General features: G+C 36.0%; 1 protein-coding gene across 2 annotated transcripts in view; it reads left to right on the plus strand.

Moving 5' to 3' along the window:
- Tex11 (testis expressed 11) overlaps positions 1-20,013 on the plus strand; it is a 285,555-nt gene that overhangs the window by 260,071 nt on the left and 5,471 nt on the right. For both annotated transcript variants that reach the window (XM_077106381.1, XM_077106382.1), the window contains 3 exons: positions 4,677-4,826; positions 6,038-6,146; positions 7,359-7,479. In XM_077106381.1, the coding sequence (XP_076962496.1) occupies positions 4,677-4,826; positions 6,038-6,146; positions 7,359-7,479 (380 nt within the window). The remainder of the gene's footprint in view (positions 1-4,676; positions 4,827-6,037; positions 6,147-7,358; positions 7,480-20,013) is intronic.

The raw sequence follows: 20,013 nt of genomic DNA on the forward strand, positions 1-20,013 counted from the left end.
CATACAACTAGAATTGTGAAATAGTTAAAATAATTTTTTCAGATAATTCACTGATTATATAGATACCACTTTGGGATTTTTTTCCTTTTTTTTGTTTTTGTTTTAACTCATACAGGAGTGGTACTTTTTGATCTAACAGCTTTATGGTGTGAATTAGAATTTAAAATTTATTTTGAAGAACTCTTAAAGAATTAACAGTTAAGTCATACTTACAAGTGTAAAGAAAGTCTTAAAATTTGGAAAGGTTTTGTTGAACTTGGTAGTAACTGTGTGAACAAGCTAAATTATGTCAAAATGAGAATGTCAAAATGAACCTTTCACTTAAGTAGTGTAACTGGAACTTTTGGCTATTAAACATGGTTTTTATAAATTCATGGGACAGTATTTGTATTCACTGCAGTATTTAATAGCTTCTTAATGTTTTCTTCATCTCTGATAATGAATTTTAAGATATGATAACTGTCCAAAATATCTAATTCAAAAATGAAAATAGATTCTGAAATAAATTTGATGCTTTTTAATTAAAACATATAAAGTATTGGGGCCTAGCATGTGCAAGGCCTTGGGTGTGATCCCAAAATTTAACAAATCAAGAAGAAAATAAATAACAAAGACAAGGGCACAAATCAATAAAATGTAAAACAGAAAACAATGAACACAATCAATGAAGCTAAAAGCTATTTGTGTGTGTTTGTCTTTTCAGAAAATCAATGCCATTGATAAACCTCTATCCAGGCAGATTATGACAAAAAAATATCAGGAGCCATCACTAGAGATTCTACAGATATTTAAAAGACTAAAAAGGGAACATTATGGACAACTTTATGCACATGAATTTGAAGTCTTAAATGAAATTGACAAATTATTTAAGTCACAAGCTACCAAAGCTCCCACACGATGCTATAGATACAGTCTTATACTTGTTAAGTTAATTAAATTGATAATCTTCCAACAAAAAGACTAGAGAATAATTCTACCAAACAACTAAAGAAGATGTAATACTGGTTTTTATTTGTACAAACTTCCAGAAAAAAGAGAAGGACATGAGTTGGGTATATAGCTGAGTTGTAGAGTACTTGCCTAGTATCCACAAGGCCCTGTGTTTAATCCCCAGTACTGTGCACCATATGCATGCATTTGTGTGCACAGACACGCACACGTGCACACACACACAGAGGGCACAACTACTATTTCATTTTTTGAAACAAAGCTAAACAAAGACAATGTAAGAAACATCTCTCATAAAATAGATGGCAAAATATTCAACAAATTATCAGCACATTGAATTTAGTAACATGATAAGTGTAATACATCATAACCAAGTTATGTTTATCCCAGGTTCAACATTGTTAACTCAATGAATTCATCAGTTTAACAGATTAAAGAAGTAAAATATAAAATCAACAGAAATGAAAAAATATTTGACAAAATTCAATTTTTAAATTTTTTTTTATGATGAAAAGTCTTAGCTGACTTAGGAACAGAAGGGAAGTTCCTCAGCTTACTAAAGACCATCTACAAAAAACAAAACCTACATAACAATGAAGGAGTGAATACTTACCCCCTAGTCAAGGTTGTCTACTATTAACTTAAGTCAAGGTTGTCTACTGTTAAGTTATCCTTTCAACATTATCCTAAGTGTCCCAGTCAGTGCAATAGATAAGCAATACAATGAAGGATAGAAGAGGAAAAAAAAAAAAAGAGAGACTCTATTTGTAGATAACATGATTGTTTATATAGAAAATCCCAAAGAATCTAATTAAAAGGTTCCTAGAACTAATACATGAGTTTATCAAGATTAGGACACAAGGTTAATACTCAAGAGTTAATTATATTTCTATGTATTAGCAGTGAAGTTCAAGAATAAGCAATAAAAATCAAGGGAACCTTCTGAAGCATTGGAAGTTGTTCTTTAGCATGATCTGGGTACTAATTACATGGGTTTAAATCTGTGTTCATCGAGCTGTATGTTGAAGATTAGAGCACTTTGTTCAGTTTATTGTATGTATACTATACCTCAATTTTTTTTTAACATTCACTCTACCAAAGATGAATGAAAACTGTCTCACATAGTATGATTTATGCCATCTGACATAGATTCTTCCCATGGGTGATACCGCAAAAATACTGTTGACTGACTAAATTAAACAACTTAGAAACTCTCTTCCACTTTGCTTAACATAAAACCACTATTAGTTTATGCCACACTGAATCTTCTGTTTAATTCAGCCTTGAGAGTGAGCATGGACCTTACAAGTTCACAGGAGGAAGGGAATCATTGGATTTTAATTAGAACTTTAACAATAACAGCAGGATTTCAGGCTAGTTAGCAGCATCATGGTAGATGTTTCAGAAAACACAGGCAGTGTTAGTGCTAAAAGTAGTGGTGTTCATCAACAGATGAATGGATAAAGAAAATGTAGTATATACACACAGTGGAGTTTTACTCAGCCTTAAAAAAGAATAAATTTATGTCATTTGCAGGTAAGTAGATGGATTGGAGAACATCATGCTAAGTGAAATAAGACAGACTCAGAAAGTCAAGGGTTGAAAGTTCTTTCATGTGTGGAAGATATATAAAGGGGGGTCAGATATTTAAAAAGGAGGGGAAATCTCACAAAATAGAAGTAGGGGAGGAAAGGGATTGAGGGAGGAAAGAGGGGGAGGGTATAGGGAAGTACTGGCAAATGAAATTACCAGATTTTGCTGTCTATGTACAAATATACCACAGTGAATTATATATATATATACACACACACACACACACACACACACACACACACACACATAAACACACACATATTCAAACATATACATAAACATATATGCACCAATTAAAGTATCAATAAAAGAAGGGAGATCAGTAGTGTAGAACAAGTAGAAGCAGGAGGGAGGAGAATGGGAGGGAAAGGGAAGGTACAATGAGGAATGAGATAATCAAATTATGTGCATGTATGAATATGGCATAATGAATTTCATTATTTTGTATAATTATGATTCACCAATAAAAAGGTTTTTTTCAGTCCCTCCATGGCTGAGTGTAGTGGTGTGCGCCTGTATTCCCAGCTACTTGGGAGACTGAAGCAGGAGGATCACAAGTTCAATGCCAGCCTGGGCAACTTAGACCCTGTCTCAAAACAAAATAGTAGGTGGTATAGCGATACCAGACTTCAAACTACACTACAGAACAATAGTAACAAAAACAGCATGGTACTGGTACCAAAACAGGCGGGTGGACCAATGGTACAGAATAGAGGACACAGAAACCAATCCACAAAATTACAACTCTCTTATATTTGATAAAGGGGCTAAAAGCATGCAATGGAGGAAGGATAGCATCTTCAACAAATGGTGCTGGGAAAACTGGAAATCCATATGCAACAAAATGAAACTGAATCCCTTTCTCTTGCCAGAGGAGGACATAAAATCAATCAACAAGTACATGAAAAAATGCTCACCATCTCTAGCAGTCAGAGAAATGCAAATCAAAACCACCCTAAGATACCATCTCACTCCAGTAAGATTGGCAGCCATTAGGAAGTCAAACAACAACAAGTGCTGGCGAGGATGTGGGGAAAAGGATACACTTGTACATTGCTGGTGGGGCTGCAAATTGGTGTGGCCAATTTGGAAAGCAGTATGGAGATTTCTTGGAAAGCTGGGAATGGAACCACCATTTGACCCAGCTATTCCCCTTCTCGGTCTATTCCCTAAAGACCTAAAAAGAGCATACTACAGGGACACTGCTACATCGATGTTCATAGCAGCACAATTCACAATAGCAAGACTGTGGAACCAACCTAGATGCCCTTCAATAGACGAATGGATAAAAAAAAAAATGTGGCATTTATACACAATGGAGTATTACTCTGCATTAAAAAAATGACAAAATCATAGAATTTGCAGGGAAATGGATGGCATTAGAGCAGATTATGCTAAGTGAAGCTAGCCAATCCCTAAAAAACAAATGCCAAATGTCTTCTTTGATATAAGGAGAGTAACTAAGAACAGAGTAGGGAGGAAGAGCATGAGAAGAAGATTAACATTAAGCAGGAATAAGAGGTGGGAGGGAAAGGGAGAGAGAAGGGAAATTGCATGGAAATCGAAGGAGACCCTCAGGGGTATACAAAATTACATACAAGAGAAAGTGAGGGGAAAGGGAAAAAAAAACAAGAGGGAGAAATGAATTACAGTAGATGGGGTAGAGAGAGAAGATGGGAGGGGAGGGGAGGGGGGATAGCAGAGGATAGGAAAGGCAGCAGAATACAACAGACACTAGTATGGCAATATGTAAATCAGTGGATGTGTAACCGATGTGATTCTGCAATCTGTATACGGGGTAAAAATGGGAGTTCATAACCCACTTGAATCAAAGTGTGAAATATGATATGTCAAGAACTATGTAATGTTTTGAACAACCAACAATAAAAATTAAAAAAAAAAAATAGTAAAAAGGGCCGTGGATGTAGTTCAGTGGTAAAGCATCCCTGGGTTCAGTCCCCAGTACCATAAAGAAAAAAAATTAAAAATCTGTCTACAGTGCCTGAAATAACTTTCAAATTGTAAGCAAAATTAATTTTCCTGAATGGGAAAACCTACCTATTTAGAGAGATTAGAATAGGAGAGAATAATGAGATGGAATCACAGAGAATGTTGCTTTTTTGCCTCCTTCTTAGGGGACTTCTCACAAGATCCATGTGAAACATTGCTTCTGTTATATGAGTTTGAAGTTAAAGCCAAAATGAAAGATCCATCACTGGACAGCTTCCTGGAATCGGTGTGGGAACTGCCTCATTTAGAAAGTAAAACATTTGAAACAATCGCATGTAAGAGCTATATTTATTCTTTTGTAAGCCTAGTGCCCATTTAGATCTTACTATTTTCTTTTCTCTCTTTACTCATCTTTCTTACCTCCAGGTGGGAAACATTTTTTCTCCCTCTCTAATGGCATTCTTAAACTATTTTGTATTACAATCATTCATACAATTTATCTCCTTAGGTTCATGAAAAATAATTATGTATATTTATTGCACTTATAAACCCCTAGGGAACTGCATTGCTCATGATAGGTGCTCAAATTTATTCTATGTGTGGAATTTAATTATGTAACTACATAATAGGGAAGCTCAAACTTCAGAAAGTCACTTTATCACAGCTAGCTTGAAATGATAATTGACTGCTTCACTGATTGAAGGTGACACAATCGTAACTGTTTATTGAAATGTCAGAGAAATATTGGAAAATTTTTAACACAACTGCCACACTCACATTTGTAGTTGAAATACAGGTGGGATTTAGGGACTCGGGGGCTTTTGGAGAGTGGACTGCACGAAATGGCCTAATTTTCTTCCCTTTGTATCAGGGACTTGAGTGTAGGTTACCTCTAACACTATTAGGTACACTGAAGTACACAACGGTCACATTTACCTTTCCTTGGTCTTGCCAAGACAGAATTCCTACAGCCATGGAACAAATGATATATATTTTTATGAACATGTGATAATGACCTTGTATAATGGAACTCCAATTCTAGAGGCATCTGGAAAATGCATCTGGAAGTTTTAGAATTAATACGTCTGATATTCACTCTAGATTCCTATTTTTAGTACCTGGCAAGAAGCAGTATATAAAAATATTAAATCTGTTTTTGATTTGTGTTCTTTTACTGATTTGCTTTCTGTTTCTTTCTTGGTGTGCCTTTCTTTGACTGTGGTTCATAAAATTGTTGCTTTACCTATATGACTGTATGCAGGGCCACAGAAACAATAGGTTTTCTGTTGATGTTTGTTGAAGAAAGGATGTAACCTGACAATTCTACCATGCTACTCTGCCTAGAAAGAAGAAGCTACCTCTAAAAGCATCTGTGGATTCATCATTTTATAAAATTCATCTTCATTGTGTGTGTGTGTGTGTGTGTGTGTGTGTGTTTAATCTACTTCAGGCTAGTTTCATTAGAGAAAGCAAGTTGTAGCCTGGGGTGAAAACTGTGATGGATAAGATTATGGTGTTCTCAACCTTTTTTCTTCCCTCCCTATAGTATTAGCCTTGGAAACGCCTGCATACTATCCTTCTATCGCTCTCAAGGCCTTGAAAAAGGCTTTATTGCTCTACAAAAAGAAAGAATCGATTGATGTTTTAAAATACAGGTTAGTAAATGTAATTCAACACCCAATCCAGGATTTTTAATAGTCAAAAGAACTATAGTGGATGCCCCATAAATAATCAATTATAATCAACTGGTTCAACTTAAAAGATGATGGGGGAAGGGGTCCCTCCCATGAATAGCTCCATACTGAGGGTTGTATTACAGACCAAGAATTGTTTAGGTCAAAGAGTCGGATTTTCTCTAAGGAGAGCAAGAGGGAAAAAAGTAATTTACTTGACTATATGTATATAATAAAACTACTAAGTACCTTCCTTTCTTTTTTTAGGGGAGTATACTGGGAATCAAACCAGGGGCACTTGAAAGATGAGTCACATATCCCAGCCCTTTTTTATGTTTTATTTTATTTTATTTATTAGGGTCTCACTGAGTTGCTTAGAGTCTTGCTAAATTGTTGAGGCTGGCTTTGAACTCTTGATCCTCCTACCTCAGCCTCCCAAGTTGTTGGGATTACAGGCATGCACCACCATACCTGGCACCTTCTTTCCTTTGTTTCATTACTAGATATTCAAAATAAACAGAAAGGTAGAGTTGAGAATATAGCTCAATGGCAGTGTACTTGCCTACCATGTTTGAGACCCTGGGTTTGATCCCCAGGACCACAAAAACAAACCAACCAATAGTACAGAAAAATACTTGCCTCAGAAAAATATTTGCCTCAGATTTTTTTCTAAGCACTTTTTAAGCACCAGTAAGTGTTGTATGAAATATTATTTACTGGAGAGTTTTTTGTTTTCTGTGTCTAGACATGAGGAAAAATAGACATGTGTGATTTTTTTTCCTCTGGAAAACTTCGTTACAGTCTTTCTGTTCTAAGACATAAGAGACCGTTTTCTTGGAATTATTTCCCAATTTAAATCCCAATTCCCTTGCCCATTTGAGGAAGTAACAAGATGCTTTTAAATGCCTATAAATTGAACCAGCTCATGAAATATAATAAACTGCTACTCCTTTGTGCTAGAAACTAAAAAAGAGTGAAAGACAGCCATAGGTGTGATAAAAGAAAAGATTGGTCAACCCCTTTTACAGCTTCAAAAATCTGTCTTCTGAGGTTGGAGGCCAGATAAAACCAAGGGAAGAACAGAAGTGTTTTGAAGCTTTTAGTCTGGGATGAGATCCAGATTTTACTTATCTTAGCCATTGAAGCCAATGATTTCTTTCCTTATGGGATGAGTTTTCTCTTTTTGATTTTCAGCAAATGTATGCACATCTTGATTAACCTTTCAGTGCCAGATGGGACATCAAGTGCAGAGCTCTGTCCCATGGAAGAAGTTTGGGGATATTTTGAAGATGTTCTGAGCCTTATTAGCCACACTGTAAGTCAAACTTCCAGCTAATATTAAACTTTGAGCTAATTTTAAAGAACTGAACTATCTTGTATATTAGAAACAATACAGAATCATGCTTTTGATATGAATTTAAGGCAAATTCACATTGTAATATGGTTATGAACTACAAAATTTCTCTGGGATTTTGAAATATAAGTAGTTAAAAGCACAAATTTTCTAATACAAGCATATTATGAATTAAGTCAAAATATCAGCACCATTGGCCATCTTGAACTACTTTGTATTTTCAAAGCCTGGTAGAATTGTTACTTCCCCTGTGATGATGGTGACTTTGTGAAAATATTATTCTCATCATTTCTCAGAGGCAGTAGAAGAAATAAGAAATACCTGTACTTCTTAGTCCCTCTCTGCTGATTTCTTTTACTTTTTCAGTGCAGGTTTCTTTAGTGCTTTTTTAAAACTAGCTTTACTGAGTATAATATACATATCATAAAATTCACCCATTGAATATGTGCAAGTCAGTATATTTTAGAGTTGCACAACTATCATCACAGTTCAGCTTTAGAACATTTCTATTACCCCCCCCCCCAAAGTTTCTTGCCCACTTGCAGTCCCTGCTTCTACTTGCAACCCAGAAAACCACAGAACTGTTTTCTATCTCTCTAGATTTTTCTGGATGTTTCACATGAATAGAATCATACAATATGTGGCCTCTTGTGTCTGACTTCTTTCACTTAGTATTATATTTTTGAGGTTCATCCATGTTGCAGCATTATAAGTATTTCATTCCTTTTTCTTTGGTTGAATGATATTCTGTTGAATGGTTATACTACATGTTTTCTATCCATTTATTCATTGATAGACATTGAAGTTGTTTCCAATTTTTGGCTATTATGAATGCTTCTGCTATTAATTCATATACAAGTCTTTGTGTAGCATATGATTTCAATTATCTTTGCTATATACCTAGAAGTAAAATTTCTGGGGTCACTGTTTAACTTCTCAAGGAGCTGTAATCAGTTTCCCAAAGTGGTGGCACCATTTTACATTCCCACTAGCAGCAAATGAATGTTATAATTTCCTTATATCTTCACCAGCATTGTTATTTCCCCTCTTTTATTATTATAGCCATCCTAGTGGGTGTGGAGTGGTAGTTCATTGTGGTTTGACTTATAGTTTTTTGTTGGCTAATGATGTTGGTCATATTTTTCATGTACTTATTGATCTTTTTTTTTCCTTTGGAAAAATGTCTAATTATTTCCCTGCTTTTAAAACTAGGTCATCTTTTTATTGAATTGCAAGAGTTCTAACATAGACTAGATACAAGTCCTTTATAGGATATATGATTTGTAAATATTTTCTCTCAATCTCTTCATTTTGTTAATGGTATCATTTGCAAAGCAAAAGTTTTGAATTTTAATGAAGTCTAACGTATCTATTTTTCTCTCTTATAGATAGTGGTTTTGGTCACGCTAAGAAATCCTTGCCTAACCCAAGTTTGTGAATATTTTCTCTTATGTGTTGTTGTATTTATATTTTTATCCTTTAAGTATAGCTCTATGATATATTTTGAGTTAATTTTTGTTTATGGTGTGAGGTAGGGGTCTAACCAGGGTTTTGTTTAGTTTTGCATAATGGGTATATTCCTCTCTTGTTGGACTTGAGTTTTCTCACTTGTAAAATGGAAATAGTACCTACTCTCACTGTCCCACACTAGAGTTGTAAGGATCAATGGAAATACTATATGTGTTGTAAACTTTAATTTGACATGTAAGGTGGTACTGTTATTATAAGGGAGCTATAAAACATTAAAAGAAGGTTAGATTAAAGTCAGAAAGTCATTATTTGTATCCATGTTAATATCTAAGGATATTGAGTGCTCTGGGCTCAACTGTTCTTCATATACAAGTAAATACCTGCAAATCACAACAGATGGTGGAATAGTATAGCATGTTGAAAACCTGGTACAAATTCGCACTGACTAAAGAAGACTAAAATTTTCCTGGAGCTGTGTAATTATGGTCTTGTGAATTTAAGTTTTTTTTTTAACTTCACTATTGAAACTTTTTAAAAATTTTTACTATCTTTTGGGACAAAGAGAAAATTCCATTGCTAAGCCATGAACTTCATTTGGACCTTCCAGTGTGTTTGCCATAGTAACTAATAAAAATTAAAATTAGATTGTGCTTTAACTCCACATTGATTAATTTACATAGTCTCTATGTAAGGCCAAAAATTCTCTAAGCATTTTGGTTTTGCCACTTTTATTCAGTCTTATTACAGATGCAAGTTCTCTGACTCAGGTTGGCTAAGCTTATTACTGTTTTCTATTTTTCTGATGAGTTTCCTATCTATTATTGTTCATGCCTTGAAACATGACTGGATAGTTAGCTTTTTAATAGAGATTAATTTAATAACCTTCTTGGCTCTTTACCTTTGCATGTTGCTTTCTCCTGTATGATTGAATGTGCTATGCATCTCCTTTGTTTTAAATGCTGCAGAGAAAATTCTGCTTTTGTTTAGTTGACTTTTTAAATGACTAGTCATGCATTAATAATTTATTGAGCAGATAACCTTTATCAAGTGCCTCCATACACTGGTAGAATGCCTATTACATAAACATAAATCCTCCCATCTCACAGTGTCATGCATTACAGTTTATAAAGCACTCTTACATCCATTATCTCATATAACCCCCCACAGCAATTCTATAAAGTAGATAGTGCTGCTATTATCCTTAATTTACAAATGAGGAAAATTTTAAGATTCATAAAAGTCAGGTTATCATTTGGCTAAGGTCATTTATGGCTGATGAATAAGAGTTAGGAATAGAACCCAGGTCTTCTGACTTCATATCTTAGATGGAGGTACTCTAACAAAATACCATAGACTGGATGACATATAAACAACAGAAATTTACTATCCCAATTCTGGAGGCTAGAAAGTCCACTGATTTGGTCTCCAGTAAGAGCCTGCTTCCTCATAGATGGGCCATATTCTCATTATAACCTCATCTTGTAGAAAGGGTAAAGAATGATCACTAATGAATGATCACTGCACCCTTCACTACCTTATCACCTTTCATTGGCCCAACCTACTAATACCATTACCTTGAAGTAGAATTTTAACATATGAATGGAGGGACATAAATATCCAGCCCATTGTTCCTCGATTATAGGGCTCTTTCTAATAGAACACACACCTTTACCAGTTCTTGCTAGGAAATTTTATTTCAAAGGAGAGGCTCAGATTGATATTGAGAAGCTACTGCCAATGAAAAAGCCTGGGGCGGGTCACACACATTTAAGCATGCAGTCCTACGTACTCTTCAGTAGGTTCATATTCTAGATTATTTTTAAAAGGTAGTAGGTTGTTCGGCTTTTTAAAATTAAATTGTTATTCTGAAATAATTATAGATTCACATGCAATTATAAGAAATAACAGAGGTTCTGTGCACTCTTTTTTATGCCTTTATTTATTTTCATGTGGTGCTGAGGATCAAATCCAGTGCCTCACCCATGCTAGGCAAGTGCTCTACCACTGACTTACAATTGCAGCCCCAGATTTTGTGTACTCTTTACGCAGCTTCCCCCAATGGTAGCATCTTAACAAAACTCTGTTGTACAATATCACAACAAGGATGGCGGCATTGTTATAGTCAAGACACAGAACATTTTCATCACCACAGTGATTCTTCATGTTGCCTTGCTATAACCGCTCCCCACTCCAAGCCTTTCCTTAAATCCTGGCAACCACTAATCTGTTACCAGTTTCCATAATCATGTCATTTCTTGAATGTTATATAAATAGAATCATAAAGTATATCTTGAGATTTGGAATAGTACAATACAAAACCTTTTGAGATTGGCTTTTTCCACTCAGCATAATTCTCTAAAAGATTCATCAAGTTGGTGTCACAAAAGGACAAATACTGTATGATTCCACTTATGTGAAATACCAAGTGGTTAAATTCATGGAGATGGAAAAATAGAGTGGTGGTTGCTAGGGACTGAGAAGGGGTATTTTTAATAAGTACAGAGTTACATTTTGCAAGATTCCAGTTCTGTGGATGGATGGATGGATGGATGGATGGATGGATGGATGGATGGATGTTGGTGATAGTCGCATAACAGCATGATTATGAACTATACACTTAAAAATGACTTAAGCCAGTCACAGTACTGCATGCTTGTAATCCCAGCAGCTTGGGAGGCTCAGTCAGAAGGATCATGTGTTCAAAGCCAGGCTTAGCAACTTAGCAAGGTCCTAAGCAACTCAGCAAGACCCTGTCTCTAAATAAAATATAAAACAGGGCTGGGATATGGTTCAGTGGTTAAGCACCACTGGGACCACTGGGTTCAATCCCTGGTATCCCCCTCCCAAAAAATATTTAAGCTGGGTGTGATGGTACACACCTATAATCACAACAAATTCAGGAGGCTGAGGCAGAAGGATTGCAAGTTCAAAGCCAGCCTCAGCAACTTAGCAAGGCCCTAATCAACTCAGCGAGACCCTATCTCAAAAATAAAAGAGTTGGAGATATAGCTCAGTGGTAGAGTACCCTTGGGTTCAATTTCTAGTACAAAAAAAATAGTTTAAGGTGGTAAACATTATGTTATGTGTATTTTACCATTTATAAAAGTGATGGAAAAAAATCTTTGTCAGATCCTATAACATTTCTTTCCTCTCATTTTAGTATTAATTGTTTGTCTTTTTAATTTAATTTGAGATCTTGCCAGTTCTTAGTGTAATGAGTAATTTTTATTGAGACATAGACATTTTTTTGTTATGTTATGAGCCCCTGGATCTCATTTAAATCTTCTCTTTCATCTAAATCTTACTTCCTCCAAGCCTCACATCTCCCTGAGGCTGGAATTGAGGCTCATGCAAAGGCATCTTTGATTCAGACTTTGATATTGTGTTTCTTCTAGATTTCTATAGTTAGTTTCCTCATTGCTCTTTTGCTCTTTCTTCATCAGTTTTTCCTTTGCATCCTCATCAAATGTATCTCCCCAAAACACAACTCCATATTTCCCTGATCTTGAGACTATCCTTAACTTCATCCAACCCAAAAAACAAGACAGGGATTTTCCAGACAGTACTTAATATTCTCTTAATCATCAGCCTTCATCTTCTCCTCTCCATGCTTCCCTCAGATTGAAGCAGGATCTTCCCTCAAGAAAACATGTCCCTCACTACCACTCCTTTTTTTCTCAGCAGAAGAGACTCAATTACCTGGAGCTTTGCTCTCAGTATCACTGTGTATTTTGTTTATATCACACCTGTCTTCCACTTCTCTCTTCACTTAAAATCTGTCTTCTCTCTCTTAATTACCAGTGTTGTCATGGACTGGAACATCATGGGCACATTTTCTTTCCTTCCTTGGAAATTTCATCATTATTTTTTTATCCTAAGGGACTTTGGCATCCACCTTAGCAATTATTCCACCTTGTAGTTTCTTTCTTTTTTTTTTTTTTTTTTTTTGGTACCAGGAATTCAACCCAGGGGCACTTAACCATTGAGCCACATCCCCAGCCCTTTATATAATTTTATTTTGAGACAGGATCTTGCTAAATTGCTTAGGGACTTGCTAAATTGCTGAACTTGGCTTTGAAGTTGTGATCCTCCTGTCTCAGCCTCCTGAACCACTGGGATTACAGGCATGCACCACCACACATGGATTCACCTTCATTTTTTACCTCAGAGTTTTTCTACTGACCATACTCTCTCTCTCACTTCCCCCATATATACTATTGGCTCTCATTTGGATCTCAAATAACTCTTCTCACTCTCATACAATCCAATCTGATTACACACTTTACCTCTCTCTTTCCCCCTTCCCCCACCCCTACTCTTTTTTTTTTTTTTTTAGTTATACCTGGTCTTTCTTTCTTTTTTTCAAATCTAGTGACCAAACACCATCAGTTCTTCTGCCCCTAGTCTTGAACAGCACAATAACTAAAGAAGAAAAACACAGAACCATTCGGATCTAGCCCAGTACAGATTCATGTTGTTAAGCTTTCAATGGATTCTCATTGCTCTTCCAAAATACTTGCATTCCTTGCTGGGCTTGGTGTCTTACATCTGTAATCCCAATGGCTTGGGAGGCTGGGGCAGGAGGATCCAAGCTCCAAAACCAGCCTCAGCAATTTAGTGAGGTTCTGAGCAACTTGGAGAGATCCTGTCTCAAAATAAAATACAAAAGGGCTAGAGATATGGCTCAGTGGTTATACACCCCTGGGTTCAATCCCCAGTACCAAAAAAAAAAAAAAAAACAAAAAAAGAACTTGCATTTCTGTCAACCTTTTGGAAAACTCAAGTAGCTGATTCAAATCTAATCTATCCTTATAAAAATTTTATACCTTACTCATTCTCCATTAGATGTTCTTGTATCTGCATGTGTGTGTGTGTGTGTGTGTATGTGCGCATGCTGTGTGTGTGTGCACACACTGCTGGGGATGAAGCACAGGACCTCACACATCTAGATAAGCGCTCTACTGCTGAGCTACATCCCCAAACCTTTTTATTTTATTTTGAACAGGGTCTTGTTAAGTTGTCCAGGCTGGCCTCAAACCTGCAATCCTCCTACCTCAGCCTCTTGAATAGCTGGGATTACAGGTGTGTGCCCTATATCCAGCATATCTTTTTAATTCAGAAGATCAAGGACATAAAGTATAAGATTCCTCATTAACCAATATTTCAATGATAACCTCTGCCCCTGTACCTATCTACTCACCTGTTCTCTTTTCCAAAAACATATTTCCTCAACCTTATTCATCAATTCAGTCCTCTTCTATCTCCTGGACTACTTTCCTGTCTCTTCATCATTTTCAATCTCTTTCAATGATCTTTTCTGCTTTAAAAAGGGTGTTGGTCCCTAATATTATGTACAACTATCATGCATTAATAAAAAATATTTAAAAGGCATAGGTCTCAAACAAATGGGAATATATCCACAATCTTGGATAAGAAACCTCAATATTATAGAGTCAATTTCCCTAAATCAGTGCAATAAATTCAATCAAGATAAAATTCTCATTGGGATTTTTTAAAAGATGGACATGATATCTTTATTTGCTTATTTTTATGTGGTGCTGAGAATTGAACCCAGTGCCTCACACATGTGTGGCAAGCACTCTACCACTGAGCTACAGCTATAGCCCTCAATGGGATTTTTTAAAATATTTTTTTTAGTTGTAGGTGAACACAATGCCTTTATTTTTATTTTTTATTTATTTTTTAAAATTTTTGTTTATTTTTATGTGGTGCTGAGGATCAAACCCAGTGCTAGGTGGGTATCTACCACTGAGACACAACCCAGCCCTCAGTGAGATTTTTTAAATTAAACTTAATAAAGTGATTCTAAAATTTTCTGCAAAACAAAAAGATGAGCTATAACAACCAATAAATTTTTGTTTGGCTTGGTGGTACACACCCTATCAAATATTTGTTTATAAAGTGATATATATGTAATATTATTATAAACATCCACAAATAGATTAGTAGGAGAAGATAATGCCCAAGAGAATGTCCACATAACTATGAGAACTTAGTATTCAATAAGGGGTATATATTAAATCACTGAGGTGAGGATGGCCTTTTAAAATTTTTATTATTATTTTTTTTTTGGTACTGGGGATTGATCCCAGGGGCACTTAACCACTGAGTCACATCCCAGTCCCTTTTTTATTTTTAATTTTGAGACAAAGTCTTGCTAAGTTGCCTAGGGCCCCACTAAGTTGCTGAGGCTGCTTTTGAACTTGTGATCCTCCTGCCTCAGTCTCCTGAGCCACTGGGATTACAGGTGTGTGCCATTGTACCTAGCTAGGAAAACATTGTTTTTAATCATGGGATAAAGAGGTTTCACCCAAAAAAGTATGAAAAAATATTCATTTACATAAAGTAATAAATGACTCAAGCTACCACAAAAGGTTTTAAAACAAGCTGTAGATTTGGATAAAATATCCACATTTAAATTAAAAATCACATTAGAGTCAGGCAGGGTGGCACAAACCTGTAATTTTAACTACTCAGGAGTCTGTGGCAGGAGGATCATGAACTCAAAGCCAGCCTGGCAACTTAGCAAGACCGTGTCTCAAAATGTTTTTTAAAAAAGGGCTAGGAATTTAGAATAGTGATAGATTGCTTGTTGAAAATGTTCAAGGCTCCAGGGTGAATCCCCAGCACCATGAAAAAAAAAAGTAAAAGAAAATCACATTACAAAGGCTAAATTCCTAGAAAGTGTAGCCAAGAAAAGCATGAGGGCTCCCTTCCTCTACCCTCTTTCCACTCATAAGGCAGAATACCTACCCAAGGCAAGTCAGATTAAGCATATTTTGGCTGCAGTTGCCCTTTCCCCAGCTCACACATAGGGAAAAGTTTCCACATCCAGAGAGGTAAACCTAGAAGATACTACTGCCCTACCTAGCATCCTGTTTTTAAAATAAGGATGCCAGTCAGGAAAAAGGATTTACACCCCACCTCCATGAAGCTCTGGAGCAGCAGCTGAGACATTTCTCCCAAGGGAAAAGCCAATCCATAAGAACAGAAAGCTTCTAACTTCTCCCCCAAAGATCTCACTTTCCTTGAAACAGTGTGGAGAGGTTCAAGCCAAAGGGTGCTCTTGAAACCAATGAATATTTTGGTGGTAAGCAATGAGAGGAAGGCATTGGCTCTATTTGAATAAGAAGCTAGCCCATAGCCCAGCTACATTACCAGAGAGAATCATGGAAAGAGCTAAAAAGTGACCTACAGGGGTCAGAACAAACCACAAAAACTTGACTCAAAAACTATAACTATAATGTACTAATTTAAAAAAATTAATACACAAGACCAAAAAAACTACCCCTTGAGAGTGGCCTGAATCTCATTGGATCAGAGTGTGGAACAATATATGCCCCAGGGGATTATTGAAAACAGTGCAAACCTTGGTGCAATTAGTGGAACCTAACAGCTAGATGTGCTAGCAGCAGCGGCAGAGAGTTTAAGAGACATCATTAAAAGAGATAGTCGTCCCTTGGGGCTGGGGATGTGGCTCAAGCAATAGCACCTTGCCTGGCATGCATGTGGCCTGGGTTCGATCCTCAGCACCACATACAAACAAAGATGTTGTGTCTGCCAAAAAACTGAAAAAATCAATATTAAAAAATTCTCTCTCTCTTTAAAAAAAAAAGAGATAGTCCCAGCTACTTGGGAGGCTGAGGCAGGAGAATCACAAATCCAAGACCAGCTTCAGAAACTTAATGAGACTCTTATCTCAAAGTTTTTTTATAAAAGGGCTGGGCATGTAGCTCAGTCGTAGAGCTCCTCTAGATTCTACCCCCAATAATCCCTCCACCACACATAAAAAGAGTATGATCCTGACATGAGGATATGCATATAAATCAATGAGATAGAATAAAGAATGCAGAAACACTCAAATTTATTTTTTAATATTTTCTTTTTAAAAAATATTTTTAGTTGTAGATGGACATTATAACTTTATTTTATTCATTTATTTTTTATGTGGTGCTGAGGATTGAACCCAGTTCCTCACATATGCTAGGCAAGTGCTCTACCACTGAGCCACAACCCCAGCCCTCAAATTTATTGTCAATTGATTTGTGTGTGTGAGTGTGTGTTACTAGGGATTGAACCTAGGACCTTGTATGTGCTAGGCAACTATGCTAAAACTGAGCTATATCCCTATTTTTTATATTTTATTTTGAGATAGGGTCTTAATCAATTGCTCAGGCTAGCCTCAACCAAGAACCTCCTGCCTCAGCCTCATGAGTAACTGGGATTACAGGTGTATGCTACCACACTCAGTGGCAGTTAGTTGATTTTTAAAATATTTTTAGTTGAGATGGACACAATACCTTTATTTTATTTATTTATTTTTATGTGGTGCTGAGGATTGAACCTAGTGCCTCCCATGTACTAGGCAAGCATCTACCACTAAGCCACAACCCTAGCCCCAGTCAGTTCATTTTTTATAAAATTGTCAAGTCCATCCAATGGGGGGATAGTGTTTTTTTATTAAATTTTTTATAGTTATAGATGGACACAATACCTTTATTTTATTTATTTATTCTTATGTGATGCTGATAATCGAACCCAGTGTCTCAGGTGTGCTAGGCAAGCACTCTACTGCTGAGTTACAACCTCAGCCTGGTAATAGTGTTTTTAATAAATAGTGTTCAGACAAGTTGATAGTTACATGGAAAGGAAGGAAATTTGAACCCTGACTTCCCACCATATAGAAGAGTAAATCAAAGGCCTAAATGTAAGAGCTAAAATAATCAAACTCTTAGAAAGAAGCATAGTCTTAAATCTTCTGTGATCTTGGATTAGGCAATTGTTTCTTAGATATGGCACCATGAGTACAAGCAATGAAAAAATAGATCAATTAGGTTTCAGCAAAATTAAAACATTTTTTTCTATAAAGGATACCATTGAGGAAGTAATAAGGCAGCCCAAAGAATGGGAGTAAATCTTGGAACTCATATGTGTAGTAAGAGATTTTTTTATTGGAATATATAAAGAACTCTTATAGGCTGGGATGTGGCTCAATGATAGAGTATTTGTCTAAGCATGCAAAAGGCCCTGGGTTCCATGCCCAGTACCACATAAAAGAAACAAAAAGGAATTCTGACAACTCTGAAAGACAACTATTTTTTTTTTTTAGTGAGCAAAGCATTTGATTTAACATTTCTCCAAAGAAAGTATCCAATGGCCAATAAGCATATAAGATGATTTTTATTTGTGTATCTCTGACAACTAATGGTATTGAACATGGACTATCCCTTAACACCCAGTAAGATATAAGCTATAATTTAAAAGATAGTAAAAAAGTGTTAACAAGAAATTGGTACCCTCACATAGTGTCTATGTTATTGTAAAATGGTACAGATACTTTGAAAAATAGCCTGATGGTTCCTCAGAAGGTTATACATAACTACCATGTAGCCCCCAAATTCTACTCTAAACCAGGTACAGTGGTGCACACCTATAATCCCAGCTTCTCCAGAGGCTGAGGCAGGAGGATCCCAATTTCTACATAAGCCTAGGCAATTCTAGTGGACTTAATCTCAAAATAAAAGAGTTGTGGGTTGTAGCTCAGAGGCAGAGCACTTGACTAGCATGCATGAGGATCTGGGTTCCATCCCTAGTATCACCAAAACAATAAAAAAGAAAGAAAAAAATTCCACTCTCATTCATATACCCAAGAGAAATGTGAAAACATATGTATAAAGACTCATACAAATATTCATAGCAGATGTATTCATATGGCCAAAAATGGAAACAACTTAAATGTCTATCCATCAATGAATGGATAAATAAAATGTGGTATTTCTATGTAGTGGTATATCCTTTGACATAAAAGGAATGAAGTTCAGACATACACTATAACATGGTAAACCCCAAACACATTATGCTGGGATAGGGATTTAGCTCAGTAGCAGAGACATTGCCCAGCATGCATGAGACCCTGAATCCAATCCTCAGCTGTAAAAAAAAATGTATATGTGTGTATGCTAAGTGAAAGATGCCTGTAAAAGAGACCACATACTGTCTGACTTGGTTAATCTTAAATTTCCAGAATAGACTGATACATGAGACCAAAATTAGATTAGTGGTTTCCCTGGGCTTGAGGGGGATTGTATTGGGGGGGTGAGGAAGGAGTTAATGGGCACAAAAATTTCCTTTGGGAGTGATGAAAATATTCAGAAATTGATTGTAGTCATGGTGGCAGAACTCCTTGAATATACTGACAATTGAAGTGTATACTTTTAAGTAGGAAACTGAATGGTATGTAAATTTTATCTCAGTAAAGTTGATATATACAATATTCACTTTGGGGACTCTATGCCTAAAAAGATGGGCATTTGTGCTCTAAAATATCTACAATTCAGTTAGCGATTTGCATGACTGCCAATATGTAAAGTTGTTGAGGACAGAGATAACTGATTTCAAATCTGAGCCTCCAAAAATCATCAGAGCAAATTCACTGGCAGGAATGTGTATTTCACATTGGCAACTCCATGTTGCTTTGAGGTGAGTAACTGAAGAGATGCATTTCTTTATTGAGGATTAACAATTATCTTGAGCAACGCAAGACATGAGGGTAGCTAATGCAAATTGAAATAAAATTCCAGTGGTCCCTAAGCCATTGAATGGCACCATCATTCCCCTCACTTGCCAAAGCCAAATATCCAGAAGTCATCTTCATGCCTCCTTTACTCCCATTTCTAATTTATCACCAAGATCTGTCAATTCTATCTTCTATAAATATTTCTTCAGTTCATCTACTTCTTCTCATCTTCCAACATCCACAACTAGTTCAAGTTATCTTGTTTTATCTTGGGTACTACAGGAATCTTTTGTCTGGTCTCATATCTACTCTTGCTTGCTTCTAAGCTTTTATTCATCCAGCAACCAGGGGAATCATTTAAATTTTCAAAATTTAAATTTGTGTGACTTTACTTTATCCTCTTTTAAAAAAATATTTTTTTTTACAGTTGTACACAATAACTTGATTTAATTTATTTTTTTAATGTGGTGCTGAAGCTCAAACCCAGG

Source organism: Callospermophilus lateralis, chromosome X (assembly GCF_048772815.1).
Source record: "Callospermophilus lateralis isolate mCalLat2 chromosome X, mCalLat2.hap1, whole genome shotgun sequence".
Classification (NCBI taxonomy): Eukaryota; Metazoa; Chordata; class Mammalia; order Rodentia; family Sciuridae; genus Callospermophilus; species Callospermophilus lateralis.